At 39.3% G+C, this 19,812-nt stretch overlaps 1 protein-coding gene across 2 annotated transcripts in view; it reads left to right on the forward strand.

Moving 5' to 3' along the window:
* LOC117222786 (uncharacterized) overlaps positions 1–19,812 on the forward strand; it is a 149,851-nt gene that overhangs the window by 67,431 nt on the left and 62,608 nt on the right. For both annotated transcript variants that reach the window (XM_033474713.2, XM_033474720.2), the window contains 2 exons: positions 2,077–2,543; positions 12,994–13,134. In XM_033474713.2, coding sequence (XP_033330604.2) covers positions 2,095–2,543; positions 12,994–13,134 — 590 coding nt within the window. In that variant the 5' untranslated portion in view covers positions 2,077–2,094. The remainder of the gene's footprint in view (positions 1–2,076; positions 2,544–12,993; positions 13,135–19,812) is intronic.

Consider the following 19,812-nt stretch of genomic DNA (forward strand, 5'->3'; position numbering starts at 1 on the left):
TTCAAGCGCGACCTCTTTCCCGCTCCGCTCCGCTTCGCCTCGCTCGGGCCCGCTCGCGGGGCTCCGCTCCGGCCAGACCGGACGAGCAAAAGGATAAATTCCGAACCGATTCTCGAGTCGCATCGATTTCCTCGCGTCGCGCGTCTCGTCTTATACCGTCGACCTCGCGTCGCATTAGAGTCTTGAAAATGATCAAATATATAATACTTTATGAATTATGACAATTTTACTATTATCTGTTTACGAGCTTTGTAACTCCGTTTAAGTACTAAGAGACAGCACGTAAATATCGAAGGTAATCGATATTTATAAGCTGTCGCTTAGTTGGCAGTTCTAGCCGGTCTAGTTGTACAATTTTGATGACGAGGTTCTGCTTATAGCAGCATGAAAGAGTGCAATGTTGCGCCCTTGCGTCTGAGATATTACATTTTATTGAATTAGTTTATTTTATTTCTTATTTAATGAATTATTGCACTTTGCATCCAAGGATGCCCCATAGTACGGTAATGTACTATGGCATAACATTGACGTAACCTTGCATCTGAAATATTACATTTTATTGAATTATTTTATTTTATTTCTTATTTAATGAATTATTGCACTTTGCATCTAAGGATGCCCTATAGTACAGTAACATTACTGTAACATTACATACTATGATATAACCTTGACATAACCTTGCATCTGAAATATTACATTTTATTGAATTATTTTATTTCATTTCTTCTTTAATGAATTATTGCACTTTGCATCTAAGGATGCCCTATAGTACAGTAATGTACTATGGCATAACCTTGACGTAACCTTGCATCTGAAATATTACATTTTATTGAATTAGTTTATTTTATTTCTTATTTAATGAATTACTGCACTTTGCATCTAAGAATGTCCCATAGTACAGTAACGTCTCCCTAATTGACGCAAAAAATGGACAATTTTGGAAGAGGAGATGCGATTGTTCGAGCCTTACAGCTCGTTTTTATAATTGTTGACAATCGATAACCATAGAAAACGAGCCACAAGACTCGAACAATCGTATTTCCTCTTCCCAAATTGTCCATTTTCGTGGACAATCTGAGCGTCAATTGGACAGACATTACTGTACGTCGCACAGTGGTCGATACCAGTAGTCGTGGCACATTTAACCCCTTGCCGTACCATTTTCTTCATAATCAAAATGATAAGCACATTTTCGACTGTAATAATTTCTTCGAAAAAAAAAGAAAATTTATATTTATCGTGAGCCTACATTTATTGGGACGATTAAAATATTGATCACAAGAGGACAGAATTTTATCCCGGCTTAAAAAAACGGAATAACATTGGTATTTAATAGGATATTACTAGAAATCTGCGCCACGAGTCTGACTCGTTAAAGTACGGCGAGGGGTTAAACCTTGAAAGCGCAGAAAAAAGGTTTCAGGCCATACGCCTAATTTATTTACTGTGATGAAAATTCTATCCAAACAATTGAATCGGCCGTAGATCGAACGCAATCGCTCGCAAATCGAGTAAAACTTGAAGCACCGCCGATTTTCGTCCCACTTTTTCGAAAAATCGACCGCTGTGCGCTGCAGCCTGGTACAGTAATGTCTCCCTAACTGACGCTCAAGTTGTGCACAAAATGGACAATTTGGGAAGAGGAGATACGATTATTCGAGTCTTGCGGCTCGTTTTTATATTTCTTAACAATTCGTAACTATGAAAACGAACCGCAAGGCTCGATTAATCGTATCTCCTGTTCCCAAATTGTCCATTTTTCTGCACAATCTGAGCGTCAGTAAGGGAGACATTAGCTGACGCTCAGATTGTCCACTAAAATGGATAATTCGGGAAGAGCAGATACGATTATTCGAGCCTTGCAACTCGTTTTTATAATTGTTGACAATTTATAACTATAAAAATAAACCGCAAGGCTCGAATAATCGTATCTCCTCTTTTCAAATCCTCCATTTCTGTGGACAATCTTAGCGTCAATTAGAGAGACATTACTGTAGTCCGCGTACACCGCTGTACCACCAGCACAGTCTGTTTCCCGTTTCCGGTCTCAGAGCGGTCTTGTTCTGTTTGGCGCAGGTGAACGGAGGCAGGACGATGTTGTCGTACATGTTGCCGACGGAAGACAAGCCGCCACCGGGAGACTCGAATCAGGCGAGCCATCGCGTTAGTAAGCTGCCGAAGAGCCCGAGAGAACGTCCTCATCTGGCCTCGAAGTCGGCGATCACCGTTTCCCCAAGGAGTCGCCCGGACACCGTCAAAACCATGATTGTCCCGACGAAGATCGAGGAGCACGCATCCCCGATCAGCGAACAACGCAACCAGCAACAGCAGCAGCAACAGCAGCAGAACAATCAGCAGCAACAAGGGCTGCCGACCATCGAGAGCCCCAAGCACAACGGCACCGTGGTCAAGAAGTCGACGCTGCACACCTCCAAGGTCACCAAAGACGACAGCCTCTACAGCATCAACAGCGACGCCAGCACCGTCGGCAGCGACCGAAAGAACAAACTGTTCAACGGCGCCAAGCACACTAGTCTGAAAAGGTGAGGAAACACGCCACCGAGATGCCGAGTCTCCAGGTAACCGGGTTCACCGGGTCAGACCACCTTTCTAATTTGGTTCGCTCTCTAACCTTCTCCACCGCCGTAGTGGGCTTGCGATTCGAGCAACTATAGCAGTGTTTCGAATATACAGGGTGTCCCAAATTGTGGTACTTCTGGGAGATAAAGGAGTTACTGAGGTCATTCGAGGCAACTCTTTCCTTGGCGGACGCGTAATCCGCGGCTTTATTTCGGAATTATTAACGTTATTAAAATTATTAACACTTTGCACTCGAAGCTATTTCAACCGAAAATATAAAATCATTTTTCTAATTTATAGTATTTCTACTTTATATGACAAAATGCATTTTATGCGTATGAAATTGACTCTTGGGACTCGCGCAACAGTTACGCTTTTAACAATTTTGTCAATCTAAACTTTGTCAATATCAAAATTCTCTTAAAAGGTGATATAACGAATTTGAGTGGTGCCTCAGAGTCAACAGTTAACCTTATACTAGTTCATTTGAACCTCTGTCAAGACCAATACGTTTTATCACCCGCATTCTACAGGGCGTCCCATAATTATGTTAACACTTGAAAAAGTGTGATTCCTCAGGTCAATTGAAGTAACTTTTTCCTTAGCGAAAATGCAATCCGAGGCTTCGTTTACGAGGTATTAACGAATAACAGTGGCCAATGAGAGGCTAGATCGACTGGTGCGAGGCGGCCGAGCCAATCAGCGGGCGGAGCCCAGTTCCGCCAGCTGAACTCGCCACTCATTGGTCACTGTTCTTTCGTCAATAACTCGTAAACGAAGCCTCGGATTGCATTTTCGCTGAGGAAAAAGTTACTTCAAACGGCCTCGGGAACTCCTCGTTTCCCTGTAGTACCATCATTTTGGGACACCCTGTACGTACATACCGATTTCATCGGGAAAACAAAAGTGGTCACTTCGAACAAACTCGACCTGTACAGAATCGTTTTTAGAGCACCATATCGGCCTGAACGGGCATGGAAGTCGAGGTGTGTCGCCCGACTTCCCGTCAGTCCTACGAGTCAACTCTCTCTCTCCCCGTGTCGCGGTCTTTTTACCCGGTAAATGATCGACCGACAAGCATTTCCCGGAACCCGAGAGACGAACGGTAATCGGGTTTCTCTGCTATCGTCGCGTCGCTATCGCGACGGACATAATCCCAGCCGCATCATTTTTTCACTCCCGATCGCGATACGATTGCTTTGTTCGCTCTAAGAGCACGCGTTCTCCACGTGTTGACGTGACAATGACTTGGACGGCGGACGAGCATGCTAGATGACAGAGCCGTAAGAATCACGCGAATGGCAGCGAGGTTCTCGCGTGCCATCGGAGAAAACGATTTGTTTCACTGTCAAGGCGCGAGAGCGCTCGGGGCTCGGGTTATAATTATCCATCGACGCGCGATACTCTGTGCACCTTCGTTTCGGATACGGCTGTTTTTATTTTATTGGGTTGGCAACTAAGTAATCGCCGATTTGTTCGATGAAATAAAAAATTTTCTTTTACTTGGAACGAAGTTTAATCTGTAATGTATTTTCCATTTTGTTCGATGACCTTTTGCCGTCTCTCCGTCAACTTGAAAATTCCACGCTCGTAGATAGTCTGATCCTTCTCGGCCAAAAACTGAGTTAAGTGAGATTTTACAGCGTCATTATCACATTGAAAGTTATATAATAATAATAATAATAATAATAATAATAATAATAATAATAATAATAATTATATATATGAAAATCGAATAATATAATATATTTTATATTATACGATATAATTATATTATAATATAATATTATATAATTATATATAACTTTCAAAATCCGTAAATGTTATATTATAAAATTATTATTATTATTATTACGTTATTTTTTATTATATTTATATATATTATATAATTAATAATATATATATATATATATAATTATATAATATATATAATATTATTATATATAATAAAAAATAACGTAATAATAATAATAATAATTGTATAATATAACATATACGGATATCATAAAAATTGGAATTAGAGAAATCTATAACTGAAATCGGCAATTATTTAGTTGCCAACGCAATAGGTCCGGCGATCGTGATCGAACGCGGAAACAGTTGGATATCGACGCGCCTTCGTGACGCTCTTGCGTCACCGGCTGCCGGCACGAAGAAAGCCGGAACGGCGCGATTCGCGCGTTAATTTATTTGATCGGACGTCGGTTGACAAAGCGGAGTAGTCTCCGGCCGATCGAAGAGACGACCAGCGACGTCCGCGGAGGATGACGCGCGACAGCGTTACCGGTCGGCGAGCCGAGTCGTGCCGAGCCGAGCCGAGCCGTGCCGAACCACGGACTCGGTCCGTCTTCCGCTGCGCATCCCACTGAATACTCCCGTGACATTTACATGTTGGCTAGGTCACGGTCATGCGAACGTCTTGTGTGAACCGTGCTCGAACAGAAAGCCCAACCTATACCGTCGCCTTTGTCCTTGCCGGGGAAAAAGAGCAACGAATACTTTGTCGATTACACGCGTACTTACTTGTGCCCTATCGCCGCCGTTAATAAACATTCTTTTATTCCACGTGAAACTCCGCCCACGCGAGCCTGATATAAACATTTCATCGCGCGCGCGGACGTAGTCGCGGGATTTTTCAAGCGTGAAACGCTCGTCTCGAGTCACGAAGGTCGCGGCGCCGATCGTTTCTTCGATTTTCATTCGTTCGCGCGATCCGACGCGGCTGCGAATTTTTTTATGCAAATCGAAAACTTTCCGCCTCGATTATCGCGAACGGAAATTAAATAAAAATCTATGTTTTTCTTTTATTAATTTTGGTACATTGGAGGGACGGTAATCCTGACGTTTTATTTGCTTGCTTATTCATTTAGCATAAATAAGATACGTATTTTAATTTTATACAAAAATTCAATATAATAATAATATCGTAATAATATTATAATATTAATAATTATATAATTATAATATTGTTCTATAATATAATATATAATAATAATTAATAATAGTATTAATAATTAAATAATTATAATATTATAATATAATATATAATAATTAATAATAATATTATTATATAATATAATAAATAATAATAATTAATAATAGTATTAATAATTAAATAATTATAATATTATTATGTAATATAATATATAATAATAATTAATAATAATATCGTAATAATAATAAAAATAATAGTAGAATAGCAATGAAAATTAAAAATTAGAAATAACCTGATTGCAATGTGTACAGTGCAAACACAAGCTAATCTCTCTAGCTTCTACGAAAGGCATTTTTTAAATTTTTATTATAGACTCAGATAAAAGAGTTAAAAAAACCGAGAGTCTTTTATTCTTATCTTTTGTCATTCCAAATAATAGCAAAATTTAAAAAAAAAGGCATTTTAGTCATCGTCTAGTAGAATTCAAGTGACTTAGTCCAGTTTAAAAAAAAAATCATTGCGTTTTAAAAGGTGTACGCTCAATTTTGCGAGTAACTGTGCGTCATATAGTTGATTTTTAAATTGATCAAATTCATCGACGAAGTCAACGTCGTAAGCATAAATGTCAGCCGAATTCAGAATCCAATTCGAAGGATCAGTCTAGAGAAAACAACGAGAGACATAGAGACGAGTCACGAAAACTCGATAGATTCTCGTGAAAAAGTCGGCAATCGTTAAAATTTTGATCGCGAATGCATCAAATCCGCGGTTTAATTATAACGCACGATATTCGACTGGGACAAACTCCTGAAAGATGCGGAAAGGTGCTACAAACCCGCCTCCTTTACGCGTACTACAGTCGGTTGCGGAGTTGCTCGACGAGAGGCGGCTCGATTTGCGCAATTTCCTCTTGTTACGATTTTTGTTGCCGCGTGAGTCACGATAGGAAGTACTTTCAGTGGATGAATTCGCGTTTCGGGGGAACGGAGCGAGAGAGCCGGGAGCGTGGGCAGATGTTTGCGAATTATAGTTACGTCATCGGCAACAGTTTGAAACGGTGACACAGATCGGCCGTAAGCGGAGAGGGGTCGCTGGCGTTGTACAAAAGGGGCTACGGCCTACGTGTGTGTGTACACAGATGTTAGTATGTTTTGTCAAACTCAAAAGCTAACTTGGGCCAAATAAACGATACTTAACTTTAGGTGGGCCGCAAAAAAAGTCAATGTTCATAGAAACAAATATTTTTATTTTGACCGGTACATTGTAATAAACATATATAAAGTTAAATTATTGTTTACGTCCTGATAGTTGACATCTCTTCTCCGATACTATCTTTCCTATTTCGGGAGAAATCTTATTGGCCGAGACTACTTTCAAAATTTCTAATTCAAATTTCTATTTTATTTTTACTTTGCGTCGGATATATTGACTGGGCCGCAAAAATGTTCATCTCGGGCCGCGAGTTTGACACCCCTGCCTTACATATTTTCAAAGAAACATGAGTATGCAGACGATTTCATTTAGCGCAGCCCTATGCGAGAAATTATCACAAGATAAAACTAAAATATTTCTGTTTCTATTCAAGATGTTTACATAAATGTGGGCATTGCTTGTAACAGAACAGACGAATAAAGTAATGCTATCGTTAATATATGATATAATATTAATAATTATGATTCCAATGTGACGATTTTGGATAGAAAAAGAGGCAAGGGAATGTGCAAATATCATAATAATTTTTTGTAACATACAGAAGAAATTTGTATGGTATATAAACATTTAAATATGCGGCGATAAAATTCGGCCAAACAAAATTTTTAATAGTTTAAGACAGACGTGTCAAACTCAAAAGCTAACTTGGGTCAAATAAACAATGCTTAACTTTAGGTGGGCCGCAAAAAAAAATCAATGTTCATAGAAACAAATATTTTTATTTTGACCGGTACATTGTAATAAACATATATAAAGTTAAATTATTGTTTACGTCCTGATACTTGACAGCTCTCTTCTCTGATACTATCTTTCCTATTTCGGGAGAAATTTTATTGGCCGAGACTTTCAAAATTTCTAATTCACATTTCTATTTTATTTCTACTTTGCGTCGGATATTTTGACTGGGCCGCAAAAATGTTCATCTCGGGCCGCGTGTTTGACACCCATGGTGTACTGGATGATCCAACGATCGTAATCGGTCTTCCTCGTGCTCTGTCAATATTTGTTCGAGCCGGTTAGCTTCGCTATCGCGCATCGCTTATTAGAGACAGCAGCCCGCAAGACAATAGTCATTTGTAGAATTTGCTTTTCTCCTTGCCTAGAAAATTAGCATTCTTAACCCCTTAACTTGTACGCTCGAGTTAACTCGAGCGCGCTAAACAGGCCAAACTGTGCACACTCGAGATAATTCGAGCGGCGTTGTATTTTATGCTGCTATAATTTTTCACATTCGAATATAATCGAGAATTGAAAATAACAATGTGAAAGCAAAGAAAAAGAAATCGTTTTATTGATATTTATCATTTCCATGGGATTGTAAACTATAGCACTTGTTTATTCAAGAATAAAATATAGCCTTTTTCCATGGAACAAAAAAGCGCGGTATATCAAAATTCTCCACCAAAAGAAAAGTTGAATCAGGGGCGGTAACAAATGCAAACCTTCGGCTCTTTTCTGCAATGTGGATCAAAATACAAAATTAAAATTAAAATTTTGATTATTTTTGTATTTTTTTAATTCTTTCGCCAAGACAATGTTCTAAATTGTGCTTTTTTACATAAAAAGAAATTGATTGTTTTTTACCGTTTTTTTAAAAGAAAAAACTGTGCGTTAAGGGATTAAAGCCAATAAATTAGAGTACCGACTGCATAGGCTTAATTCGCAGCGGAATCAAATTTACAGCGGAACAAAATTGCATCGCGATTACAAAAGCATTTTTCCTGTCTTTTCCGACGCCGTTGACTGCCGAACGATCACCCTCGAAATAATAAAAGCCCCTCGAAGTGTCTTAATTAGCGAGAACGAACGATTATATCACTCGTATATCGCGGTCATCGTGTTAACTAACTTCAGACTGAAATCCTAATTGCTCGCGTTGCACTGCGCGATAATGAAGCCGCGGCAGTCCGGGGCGCATCTTCGGGACGCGTTAACGACGGCGTGTTACCCTTGAAACGATGCAGTTTCGTTGAATGATCTCCCCACTGCGTGGCAGCACCTCACCGACGATCGGTCTAGTCCGGATCAGAACCCCGTTTCGCCGGCGCGAAAGCACGGGACTCCCGCCGGCGCGGCCGGAAAATATTGATCAACCACGCGGAGAGCCTTAGAACGCCCAGGCGCGCCATAAGTATCGACTATTAAGTTTACCGTGAAAAATATTGGGTTGGCAACTAAGTAATCGCCGATTTGTTCGATGAAATAAAAAATTTTGTTTTTACTTGGAACGAAGTTTAATCTGTAATGTATTTTCCATTTTGTTCGATGACCTTTTGCCATCTCTCTAACAACTTGAAAATTCCACGCTCGTAGAAAGTCTGATTCTTTCCGGCCAAAAACTGAGTTAAGTGAGATTTTACAGCGTCATCGTCGTTAAAAGTTTTACCACGAAGGGAGTTGTCCAGGGATCGAAATAAGTGGTGATCCGATGGCGCGAGATCAGGGCTATATGGTGGGTGTAACATCAATTCCCAACCAATATCCATCAATTTTTGCCGAGTGGACAAAGACGTATGCGGTCTAGCATTGTCCTGCTGGAAAATGACACCTTTACGATCGACCAATTCTGGTCGCTTTTGCTTGACCGCTGCATTCAATTTGTCCAGTTGCTAACATTCACGGATAATAAAAAATAACATAATAATAATAATAATAATAATTTTCTAATATAACATTTACGGATATCATAAAAGTGGAATGATTAAATATTAGTAGCAGGTGAATAAAATTGTATTTCGGTTAAAAAGGAATAATTAAGTATTAATAGTATTAAACGAATTTGAAAAGAAATTATTAAATATTAATAGCAAGCTAACAGAATTTTATTTCGGTTGAAACAAAATGATTAAATATTAGCTACAAGAGAATGCAATATTATACAAAAGAGAAGTAATTAAATTTTGATAGCAGGGGATTAAAATTGTATTTTGGTTGAAAAGAAATAGCTAAGTCAATGCAGTCTAGCATTGTCCTGGTGGAAAATGACACCTTTACGATTGACCAATTCTGGTCGCTTTTCCTTGACCGCTGCATTCAGTTTGTCCAGTTGCTAACATTCACGGATAATAAAAAATAACATAATAATAATAATAATAATTTTATAATATAACATTCACGGATATCATAAAAATGGGAGCGAGAGACATCTATAACTGAAATCGACAATTACTTAATTGCCAACCCAATAAATAAAATTTGCTAACTGCAAATTCCTCTGTTAGTATTTGCTATGTAAATGTTTTATGGCGTGATGCAAACTGCGGCGAAGGTTCACTGCCGATAAAGCGGTTCTAGAAAATGTTCTGCAAATATTTCATAAGACAGTTCTCTTAGATGTTAGAAGTCACGGTCATAACAATGAACATTCGTGTCTTCTAAATTGCAAGAAAATTCGATTCTTCCGTTACGGAAATCTCGGAATTAATGTAAACGTGGTGGTGCGAGAAACAAAAATTGCGTTTACGTTTGTCAGGAGAATTGTCCTGGTGGAAAATGACATCTTTACGATCGACCAATTCTGGTCGCTTTTCCTTAACCGCTGCATTCAATTTGTCCAGTTGCTAATATTCATGGATAATAAAAAATAACATAATAATAATAATAATAATAATAATAATAATAATAATAATAATAATAATAATAGTAATAATAATTTCATAATATAACATTTACGGATATCATAAAAATGGGAGTGAGAGATTCTGGTCGGTTTTCCTTGACCGCTGCATTCAATTTGTCCAGTTGCTAACATTCACGAATAATAAAAAATAACATAATAATAATAATAATAATAATAATAATAATTTTATAATATAACATTTACGGATATCATAAAAATGGGAGTGAGAGACATCAATAACTGAAATCGGCAATTACTTAGTTGCCAAGCCAATAAAACACGGAAATCTCTTCTCGAGCTGGGATCGCTCGCAGATAACCGGATCGGAAAGTAAATTCGAAAAATCTGCCGGCAACGTTGAAGAAATTTTGAAAAAATTAACGATCGATAGCCACGATTAATGATGTTCGATTGAGCAGAAAATTGTCAACAAATAGACGGCCCCGATCGAAACCAGATCGACGTAATTGCGGATACGAAACCAGTTTGCAATCTGAAGCTCGAAATCGTTTTTTACGAACGGATCTGACAAATAGCGAGACAGTAGTTAAATATGTAAATATGTCCGGCTATTTGTCAGATACGTCGGTCGAAATGATTTTTCTGCTCGAACGAATCGAAGGATCCGATGGTACCGCGATGATTATACCGCGACACGGCGCGCGAAATAGTCGCAGACCGTGATGCGGTACGCGCAGAATACAGCAGACTCGCAGCTTTAATCTCGACGGCGCTTGATCAGCGTAACCGGATCCCTTCGATCGCGGGATTTCGATTTTGATATGGGACCGCCCGCTGCATGCGGTTACCGAGTGTCCGATTCACTCGCTTCGAGCGCTGTCACGCGATAGGAAATTGAGGTTTACGGCAACGATTTTTCTCAGCTTTCCGCAAGGCGGCGGCTAACAGGACAGTTCTCTTTTCTTTCCGAATCGGTGCTCGTCCACCGCGTCCTCGATGCATCCCCTAAATTTATAAACGATATAGTTTCGCTATAATTTCATTGTTGTTCTTTCTTGTTAGAAAATATTTGCCGAGGATCTTAGCAGTACATACAGCAAAGTCTCCCTAATTCGCGCTCAGATTGCGCAGAGACACGATTATTCGAGCCTTGCGCCTCGTTTTTATAGTTGTTGATAATCGGTGGTTATAAAAACGAGGCGCAAGACTCAAATTAATCGTATCACCTCTTTCCAATTTGCCCATTTCTGTGGATAATCTGTGCGTCAATTAGAGAGACATTACTGTACTTGGCAACCTTGAACGCTGGCTAAGTCGCAGTAGTTATAAATAATAATAATAGTTAATAATAATATTAACTAATAATAATAATAACTAATAATATAATAAATAATAATAATAATAACTAATAATATAATAAATAATAATAATAATATAATATAATATATAATAACTAATAATATAATATAATATATAATAACTAATAATATAATAAATAATAATATTAGTTAAAAATAATAGTTAAACGCATCTAAATCAATTGTTCTCCTATACTCAGAATAATGTTACTCCTTCGACAAGCAACGGCAACCAATCTAACCTTTCCTTTGCGAGACACATTCGCAATATTTTTTGTAATTTTCTAAAAATGTTTTAATTATTAGATATCTATAAATTTCTCTTATTCGGTCTCGTTTACAGTAATACAAGTCTAAAAATTTCTTCATTTTTCGTACCCAAGGTCACACGAAGGTCATGGTATTATAGGGTATTAGATTCGTCTTGATCTTAGCTATCATGATATAATGATAGAAATATGTAATCCTATTTGAAAAAACATCGATGACCTTGAAATCTCAAAAAATATGACCTTTACAAAAAAATGATTTCCATCACAACGTGTGTTCCTTCGAACCAAACAATTTGTTCCTCAAGCATTTCTGCGTGTCATTAACGATAATGGAGATATCGCTTTGTAACAGAGTTACTGGGACACTCTGTATAGTAATTATAGTTAATACAGTAATTCCTCCCTAATTCGCGCTCAGATTGCGCACAAAAATGGACAATTTGGGAAGAGGAGATACGATTACATTATGTTTCCATATTTTTACGATTTTATAGTTACCGATTGTCAACGACTATAAAAACAAGACGCAAAATCCTCTTCCCAAAATTATCCATTTTTATGCGCAATCTGAGCGCGAATTAGGGAGGAATTACTGTACTGCTCGGTCATCTGGTCACCGTATGAAAATACTATCTCTATAAGCAGATCGAGAGTATTCGACGCCGATCGTTTTTTTTGCGATTACGTGCCTTCCGCATGAATCGTCCAATGGCTTTCGATGACCGTAATTATGATCGTCTTACGTTCAAGCTCAGATTTTGTCCTCTTCAAACGCGCGTCACACTTCTCTTTCGATCTCTTATTTGAGTTTAAAATCATCAATGTTTACATCTCATAAATTAAATACAATTATCTCTTACATCTCATAATTAAATCTCGGTTATTTTAACACAAGAGAATCATAACACATTATTACGACGCAAAATAACAGTTTATACAGGATTTTTAGGCATATCAGCATCTGCTGCGAACGAATCGAATGGATTCGAATGGACAAATTCTTCCGAAACCATAATGATCGAATCGTTCGGAATAACACATTTTTCTGTCCCGCAGAGTTTCCTTCGGTTCGAGCAAAGGATCGATGGTTGAAACTCTGGTATACGAGACACCAGTTCAAGAAGAACCGGAAATCAATCGTTTCCTGGACCACAACGGACTCGTACCCTCTATGATCGTACCTGTACCCGATACCGAGTAAGTAGACAATCTTTTGAACTTATTTGGCCCCGTGTCAAGATTTCGTTCCGACACAGCCTACAACAAGTTTTAGAAAAGGGAACGACTGTGTCACGGTTCGGGTCCTGTAGAAACTAGTTTCCCGTTTGGACCGACCACCTTTGAAATTCCGACCCCTAAAAGACCCCCCTTCCGCCTAAGATCCCGCTAGGCGAGAGTCCTGCTCGAATGCATCGCGTTTCCTTCGAGCATTCGTGTGCAACAAGTGCGATTCGATTTGATTTTTCGTCGAACGATCGACCGAGGAAACTCGACGGTTCTCAAAGTCGGCCGTTTCATACATACAGAGTGTCCTAAAAATGTCTCGAAATCCGAAAGTGGCGGGTTCTGCAGGTTATTCGAAGCAACTTTTTCCTTTACAAAAATTTTCTCCGAGGCACCGTTAACGCGTTATTAACGAAAAACAGTGACCAATGAGTGACGAGCTCGGCTGGCGCGAGGCGGCCGAGCCAACGGCGCCAGCGGTCGAGGCGGTCGAATCCCAGCTCAGCTGGCGCGAGGCGGCCGAGCCAATGGGCGGAACTGGGCTTCGCGCGCTGGTTGGCTGGGCCGCCTCGCGTCAGCCGTACTCGATTCTTATTGGTCACTGTTTGTTCGTTGATAACTCGTTAACGGTGCCTCGGAGAACATTTTTGTAAAGGAAGAAGTTGCTTCAAATGATCCGAGGAACCCACCATTCCCGGATTGCGAGACATTCTTGGGACACCCTGTATACGAGCAATCCTCGCTTTGTTCAGTCTTGCTTTGACACGCGCCGACACGATTTCCCCGTCTACAAAGTTATCTCTCGATTTTTCGCGGCGAGATCAGATTCAGATGTGTTATCGGAGCGACAGTCCCGCCCACGCACGCGTGAACCATCTAATAGGCTTCCACTTATCGGACGGTGCGATCATCGTCGCATCTGATTTCGTTGAACGACAACGACGGCAACGGAGCGACGCGAGACTGGAATATTAAATGCTGGTTTTCAACGAGCGGCATTCACAGAGGCGAGTATGTATTCCGCCGACCTGGAAACCGGCGGTTTACCGTGCGATCATTTATTTCGTCTTTCTAGCTCGTCTTCAGCGCTGTGTCTTTTCTCGTTTTGTCCCGTCGTCGTCGTCGACGTCGTTGTACGAATAATTCGTCGACGCGCGGTAGACACGCGAGAGTGATCGGAGAATTCCGCTTGAAACCGAAAAGTGGCACACCGACATAAAAGGTGGCGATATTGACATCATTCTTCGGAAGGTTTAAAATAGAGATAAGGCATGATGTCATTCGAAGAATTTGCACGTCGATGAATATGAATTCGCAGCGCGCGTGTTCTTGGGATATGTCCGGTCAGACGTGTTCCCGAGGAATCGTACGTAACAGCGGAACGGTAGCAACAATGCGTCTTTATTGCGCTAAACTCATTGTTGCTAAACTGAGGGAAAAAGGGACGAGAGAGGGGGGAGGGGGGTATACAGCTACGGTGCAAGGACGATGCGGAAACAACGTGTGAAACGACGTTTATTATTATCGCGTCGTCTTTGTTGCGGAACCATAAAACACGATTACTTTATGCTACATATGAGCCGTTTATTTTGAAAGTGGCATAAGTCACTGTTTCAAAAAGATCGAGTTAATGGTAACGCTAATTACAATTGAACGGTATCTTTTCATTTAAAAAAAAAAAGAAAAGTGACTTATGCCACTTTCAAAATAAACGGATCATATATTCTCGCCTCTTTTATTTATCTTTTTATCGCACAAAATCGACGACGCGTTAATTGACTGATCCGAATATTTAATCGATTCTTCTTTATGTAATGATAAAATCGATGAAAAATTATCGAGAATTTCTTCAACGAATCGTCAAGAAACGATGGTAATTTGGCATAGAAAATGCAATAATTTGGTCGAAGAAGTTTTGAATTTTCATGAAGATTCGCCGCTTCTTCTCGATTGACAGCTCTGAGATCCATTACTAAAATCGCTACATTTTTTAAAATAATCTTCGCGTTATCTTCTATTCGATAAATTGTTAGAAAATTGAAGCTTTCTGTAAGATGTATATAATAATAGTAATAGTATTATTTAATAATAGCTCAGAGACTAGTTTATACTATTATATAATAGTAATAAATTAATACTATACTAATACTATACTAATACTAATACTAAATAAATTAATACTATTATATAATAGTAATATTTTTCGAGAAATTGTAGTAGCAAAGATATCATTTTACAAACTCTTTTGAACAAAGAAGCAAAATAAAGATACTGCGGGTCGAAAGAGACGTCTTCGTTTTGCGATTAAAATAGCTTCGAGTGCAAAGGGTTCAAAGAAAAGAGGTACATGCCATGGTTGTTAAGAAACTAATTAGCAGACTTCCGGTAGTAGATAAAGCATAAAGAGAAAAGCATTGAAGAGGAACTGAACGCTTATTTGATTATATAAAGCTAAATCTGGTTCACAATTTTACACAATTTGGTTGATTTACATTTTTTTGGTTTTATATAATTTTTAACAAAAATCTATTTCGATATCAGTCCTATTCACATTACACCATTATCTTGTTATAGGTATTTCACAATCAGATACCTTACTATTGCACTCGTATAAAAATATTTCTTTGTATCATCTCTATTATTAAGCATTTGGTTATTGCATCGGAGACTTTACGTCTATATCTAATCTATGATTAACTTTAAATCTATCCTGTATCTATTAGTTTATCTAGTATCTAGTTTATCTATTACTTTACTAGTATCTACTAGTTTATCTTTTCCATGCCAGTATCTAATATTAGATTTAGTTTAAACTTTATCATTGACAATACAAAAGTCGTTCACCATATTAAATTTTTTAACTTCTAAATTTTAACAGATTTCTTTTAAAAAAAATTCTCGCGTTTGTTTGGTTGGTTTCGCAAAAACCAAAAGCCACTTGGGAATGTTTTCCTATTTTCAATAATTACAGTAGGTCGAAAGCAACGTACAGAGAATTCTTCACAATTTTCCTGCAGCTTTGTAAACATAAATGGACAATATGGGAAATAGAGATACGATTATTCGCGCCTAGCGGTTCATTTTTATAGTTGCCGATCGTCGACGTGTTGAATTTTTACAGGCAACGTAAATAATCGTAACAGAGTTAATTTTTCATTGAAAAAAAGGAAAGGAAACACACATAAAGCTAACCGATATTACGGGTGATGGTTCGGTAGGCACACCTACACACCTCGCTCGTCCGCAGGCAACTAACTAAAGAACAAAATTTTTGGCCGTAGGAGCCTCAAGAAAAAAAAAGGCAACGCAGACAGTTGACAGTCGTCGCACTCTCTCGCCAGATGCGACGCAGCAGCAATATTATTTAATTATATTTGATTAAAATTATATTTCAATTAAAATATATAATTTTATAATAAAATATTAATTTAATTAATGTAATTTAATACCATAATTTAAAATATTATGTCCGTCGCAGGGACAACGTTCAACACAACGATTATAAAAACGAGGTGCAAAGCTCTCGAATAATCGTATCTCCTCTTACCAAATCGTCTATTTCTATTCACAAGTTGAAGAAAATTGAGGAGAATGTATTTACTTTATTGTTAGAAAAGTCTAACAAGCAATCAAAATCGACCGGACATCGATACGAGAAAATTAGGTTATTGTCGAAAAGTCACTAAAATATTCGATCCGGCCGCACTGTGGGGCGGTGCTAGGACGCGAGGTAGCAGGTTGTTTGCGTGTATAGCCGCTAGAGGGCAGCAGCGTCGGGTTTTCTCGCCGATGTCCCGCGTCTCGGTTAGTCGGTTCGGTTCTCTGTCCGGCGTTCAGTGTTCTCGTGAGACCGGGCGGAGCGAGGGAAGTCTGTAAACGCAGGCGTGGTGCGTCGAGGATTTACGATCGATTCCGCGGCTGTTCCGTACAGTATACGATACACGGTACACGGGTATACGATATAGCAACCGCCTCGCCGGAGACGCGAAGTTTAGTTGGTGTCGTGCCCGGGCTGGCATCGGTCAACAGCCTCGCGCGAGAGAGTATCCCCGCGAAAGTGTCGTCTAACTTCTATCGTCTATCGTTCGTCGTCGTCGGTCAGTGATTATCGCGGTTCGAGCCCGATCGGAATTTAAGGTTCAGGACAGTGTGCATGCCAGGAGTAGCCAGGGGAGCCAGTTGTTCCCGAGCAGCGGCCACGGGGAGCTGACGGATTCTCTTCTGTCAGGTAGGTCTTCTCTCTCTCTCTCTCTCATCTCGTAAACAGCCGGCTAGGTGTCCGCACTTTGCGGATTGCGACTGGGGTGGATCGTCGCCCGAATCCGTCGTTTTCTTTTCTTTCTTTTTTACACAGCCATGCGTTGTTCCACCATCGGAACGATTATTCGATTTTCGATTCAATTGAATTTATCCGCGAATCTTTAAAAATACACGCGACTACGTGCGCTCGATCTACTCGATTACTAACAGAAGTAGACTCGTCTGTACTTTAACATGGCGTTTGCGTTACCGTGCTCTCGCTGTACGCACGCATTTTCATGCTCGGCTTACCGAAGATGAATAAAATTGATAAACATCTGACGTTAATCGTCGATGGCATCCGCCTCGCGGAGATTAATTTATTCGGCGCCAGGAAACGATTACCACGCGCTGCTTTAGAAAAATGGTTAACATTGATTTCGATTAGATGCTCGGATAAGGGAATTCGATTAATTTTCACGGATGCGACAGTTTCGATTAGTCGGTTACTGCGAAACCGGTCGTTCCACTGGCTCTGAGTTTCTTGTCTCGGCAAATTATGGAATAAATCAAGGTGTTTCTACAGATTTTGTGATTGGATTCTTAATTAGACCGCGGATGACCGTGATATAAATGAGTCGAATTTTAAAGAGAAGAAAATAAGGGTAAATTACAGTAAATACAGTAAATACAGTAAATATATAAATAAAGTAAATACATTCTCCCCAATTTTTTTCAACTTGTAAATAGAAATCGACGACTTGGTAAGAGGAGATACGATTATTCGAGCATCGCACCTCGTTTTTATAATCGTTGTGTTGAAGGTTGTCCCTGCGACTGACATAATATTTTAAATTATGGTATTAAATTAAATTAATTAAATTAATATTTTATTATAAAATTATATATTTTAATTGAAATATAATTTTAATTAAATATAATTAAATAATATATTATTATTAAATTAATATTTTAAATTATATGGTATTACTGCTGCGTCGCATCTGGCGAGAGAGTGCGACGACTGTCAACTGTCTGCGTTGCCTTTTTTTTTCTTGAGGCTCCTACGGCCAAAAATTTTGTTCTTTAGTTAGTTGCCTGCGGACGAGCGAGGTGTGTAGGTGTGCCTACCGAACCACCACCCGTAATATCGGTTAGCTTTATGTGTGTTTCCTTTTCTTTTTTTTCAATAAAAAATTAACTCTGTTACGATTATTTACGTTGCCTGTAAAAATTCAACACACGTCGACGATCGGCAACTATAAAAATGAGCCGCCAGGCGCGAATAATCGTATCTCCATTTCTCGTATTGTCCATTTATGTTTACAAAGCTGCAGGAAAATTGTGAAGAATTCTCTGTACGTTGCTTTCGACCTACTGTAATTATTGAAAATAGGAAAACATTCCCAAGTGGTTTTTGGTTTTTGCGATAAACGTAGAAAATTTTAATTTTGTACGAAAATGTACGATCCGGTCGTAACAGCTGACCGTGTCATTTTATGCTATTAGATCACGACTAGAATTTCGGTGCCTTTTGTCGAAGATAAACTGCTCAAGAATAATAAAGGCGTAAAGATTTCAAAAAATCTAGAAGCAAGAATACAAGGAAAGTTTCCAGAATCGCTAAAAAATCAAGATACGTTCCATAGACTATTATTGACATCGGATCCACATATTTCAACGATACGAATAAAATCCTACAAAAGGAAAATTAAACAATTAAGTCCTGAAGCCGCAGATTTATTGAAACAATAACAAAACGGTAAGATCAATGAACGTACTCTACATTTTATCAAAAGTTCGAGTTGTTGAAATTTACCAACTACATACAATGTATACAGAGACCCTTTTCATGGACGCGTACTTTATTGCACCCACGCTGGATACGAGGACACACTAATTTTAATTTTGCACGAAAATGCGCGATCTGGCCGTAACAGCTGACCGTGTCATTTTACACTATTGGATCGCAACTAGAATTTCGGGTGCTTTTTGTCGAAGAAAAACGAACCTGCCGGAACACAGTCGTTCGTATCCCCGCTTCTAGCATAACTTTTGGAGCTGGGGCGAACAGCCATTATTCTTCGGGGGAAGCATAGTACGGGCGCGGGCGGGCGTGTTAGGCGTTGCTCGTAGCCGGCGTGGATCGCGAATTGCGGATCGCGAGCAACCAAGGGACCAAGTTAACGTAATAAAAAGGGGAGCGGGACGCTGTGGCGGAGAAACGTGTCGCAGTTACGCGGGGGGGATGGGGGAGGGAGAGAGGAAATGCAAAAGAGAGCCGACCCAGAGAGTAACACGCTCCTCCGACCAGTTACCATGGCGACGAGCCATCTTGACACACTACAGAGACCCTTTCTTTCGAACCTGCGGATTCTCCTTTCTTTTTTTCCGGTCTCTCCCTCTCGGGCT

Source organism: Megalopta genalis, chromosome 1, assembly GCF_051020955.1.
Source record: "Megalopta genalis isolate 19385.01 chromosome 1, iyMegGena1_principal, whole genome shotgun sequence".
In the NCBI taxonomy this organism is placed as follows: domain Eukaryota; kingdom Metazoa; phylum Arthropoda; class Insecta; order Hymenoptera; family Halictidae; genus Megalopta; species Megalopta genalis.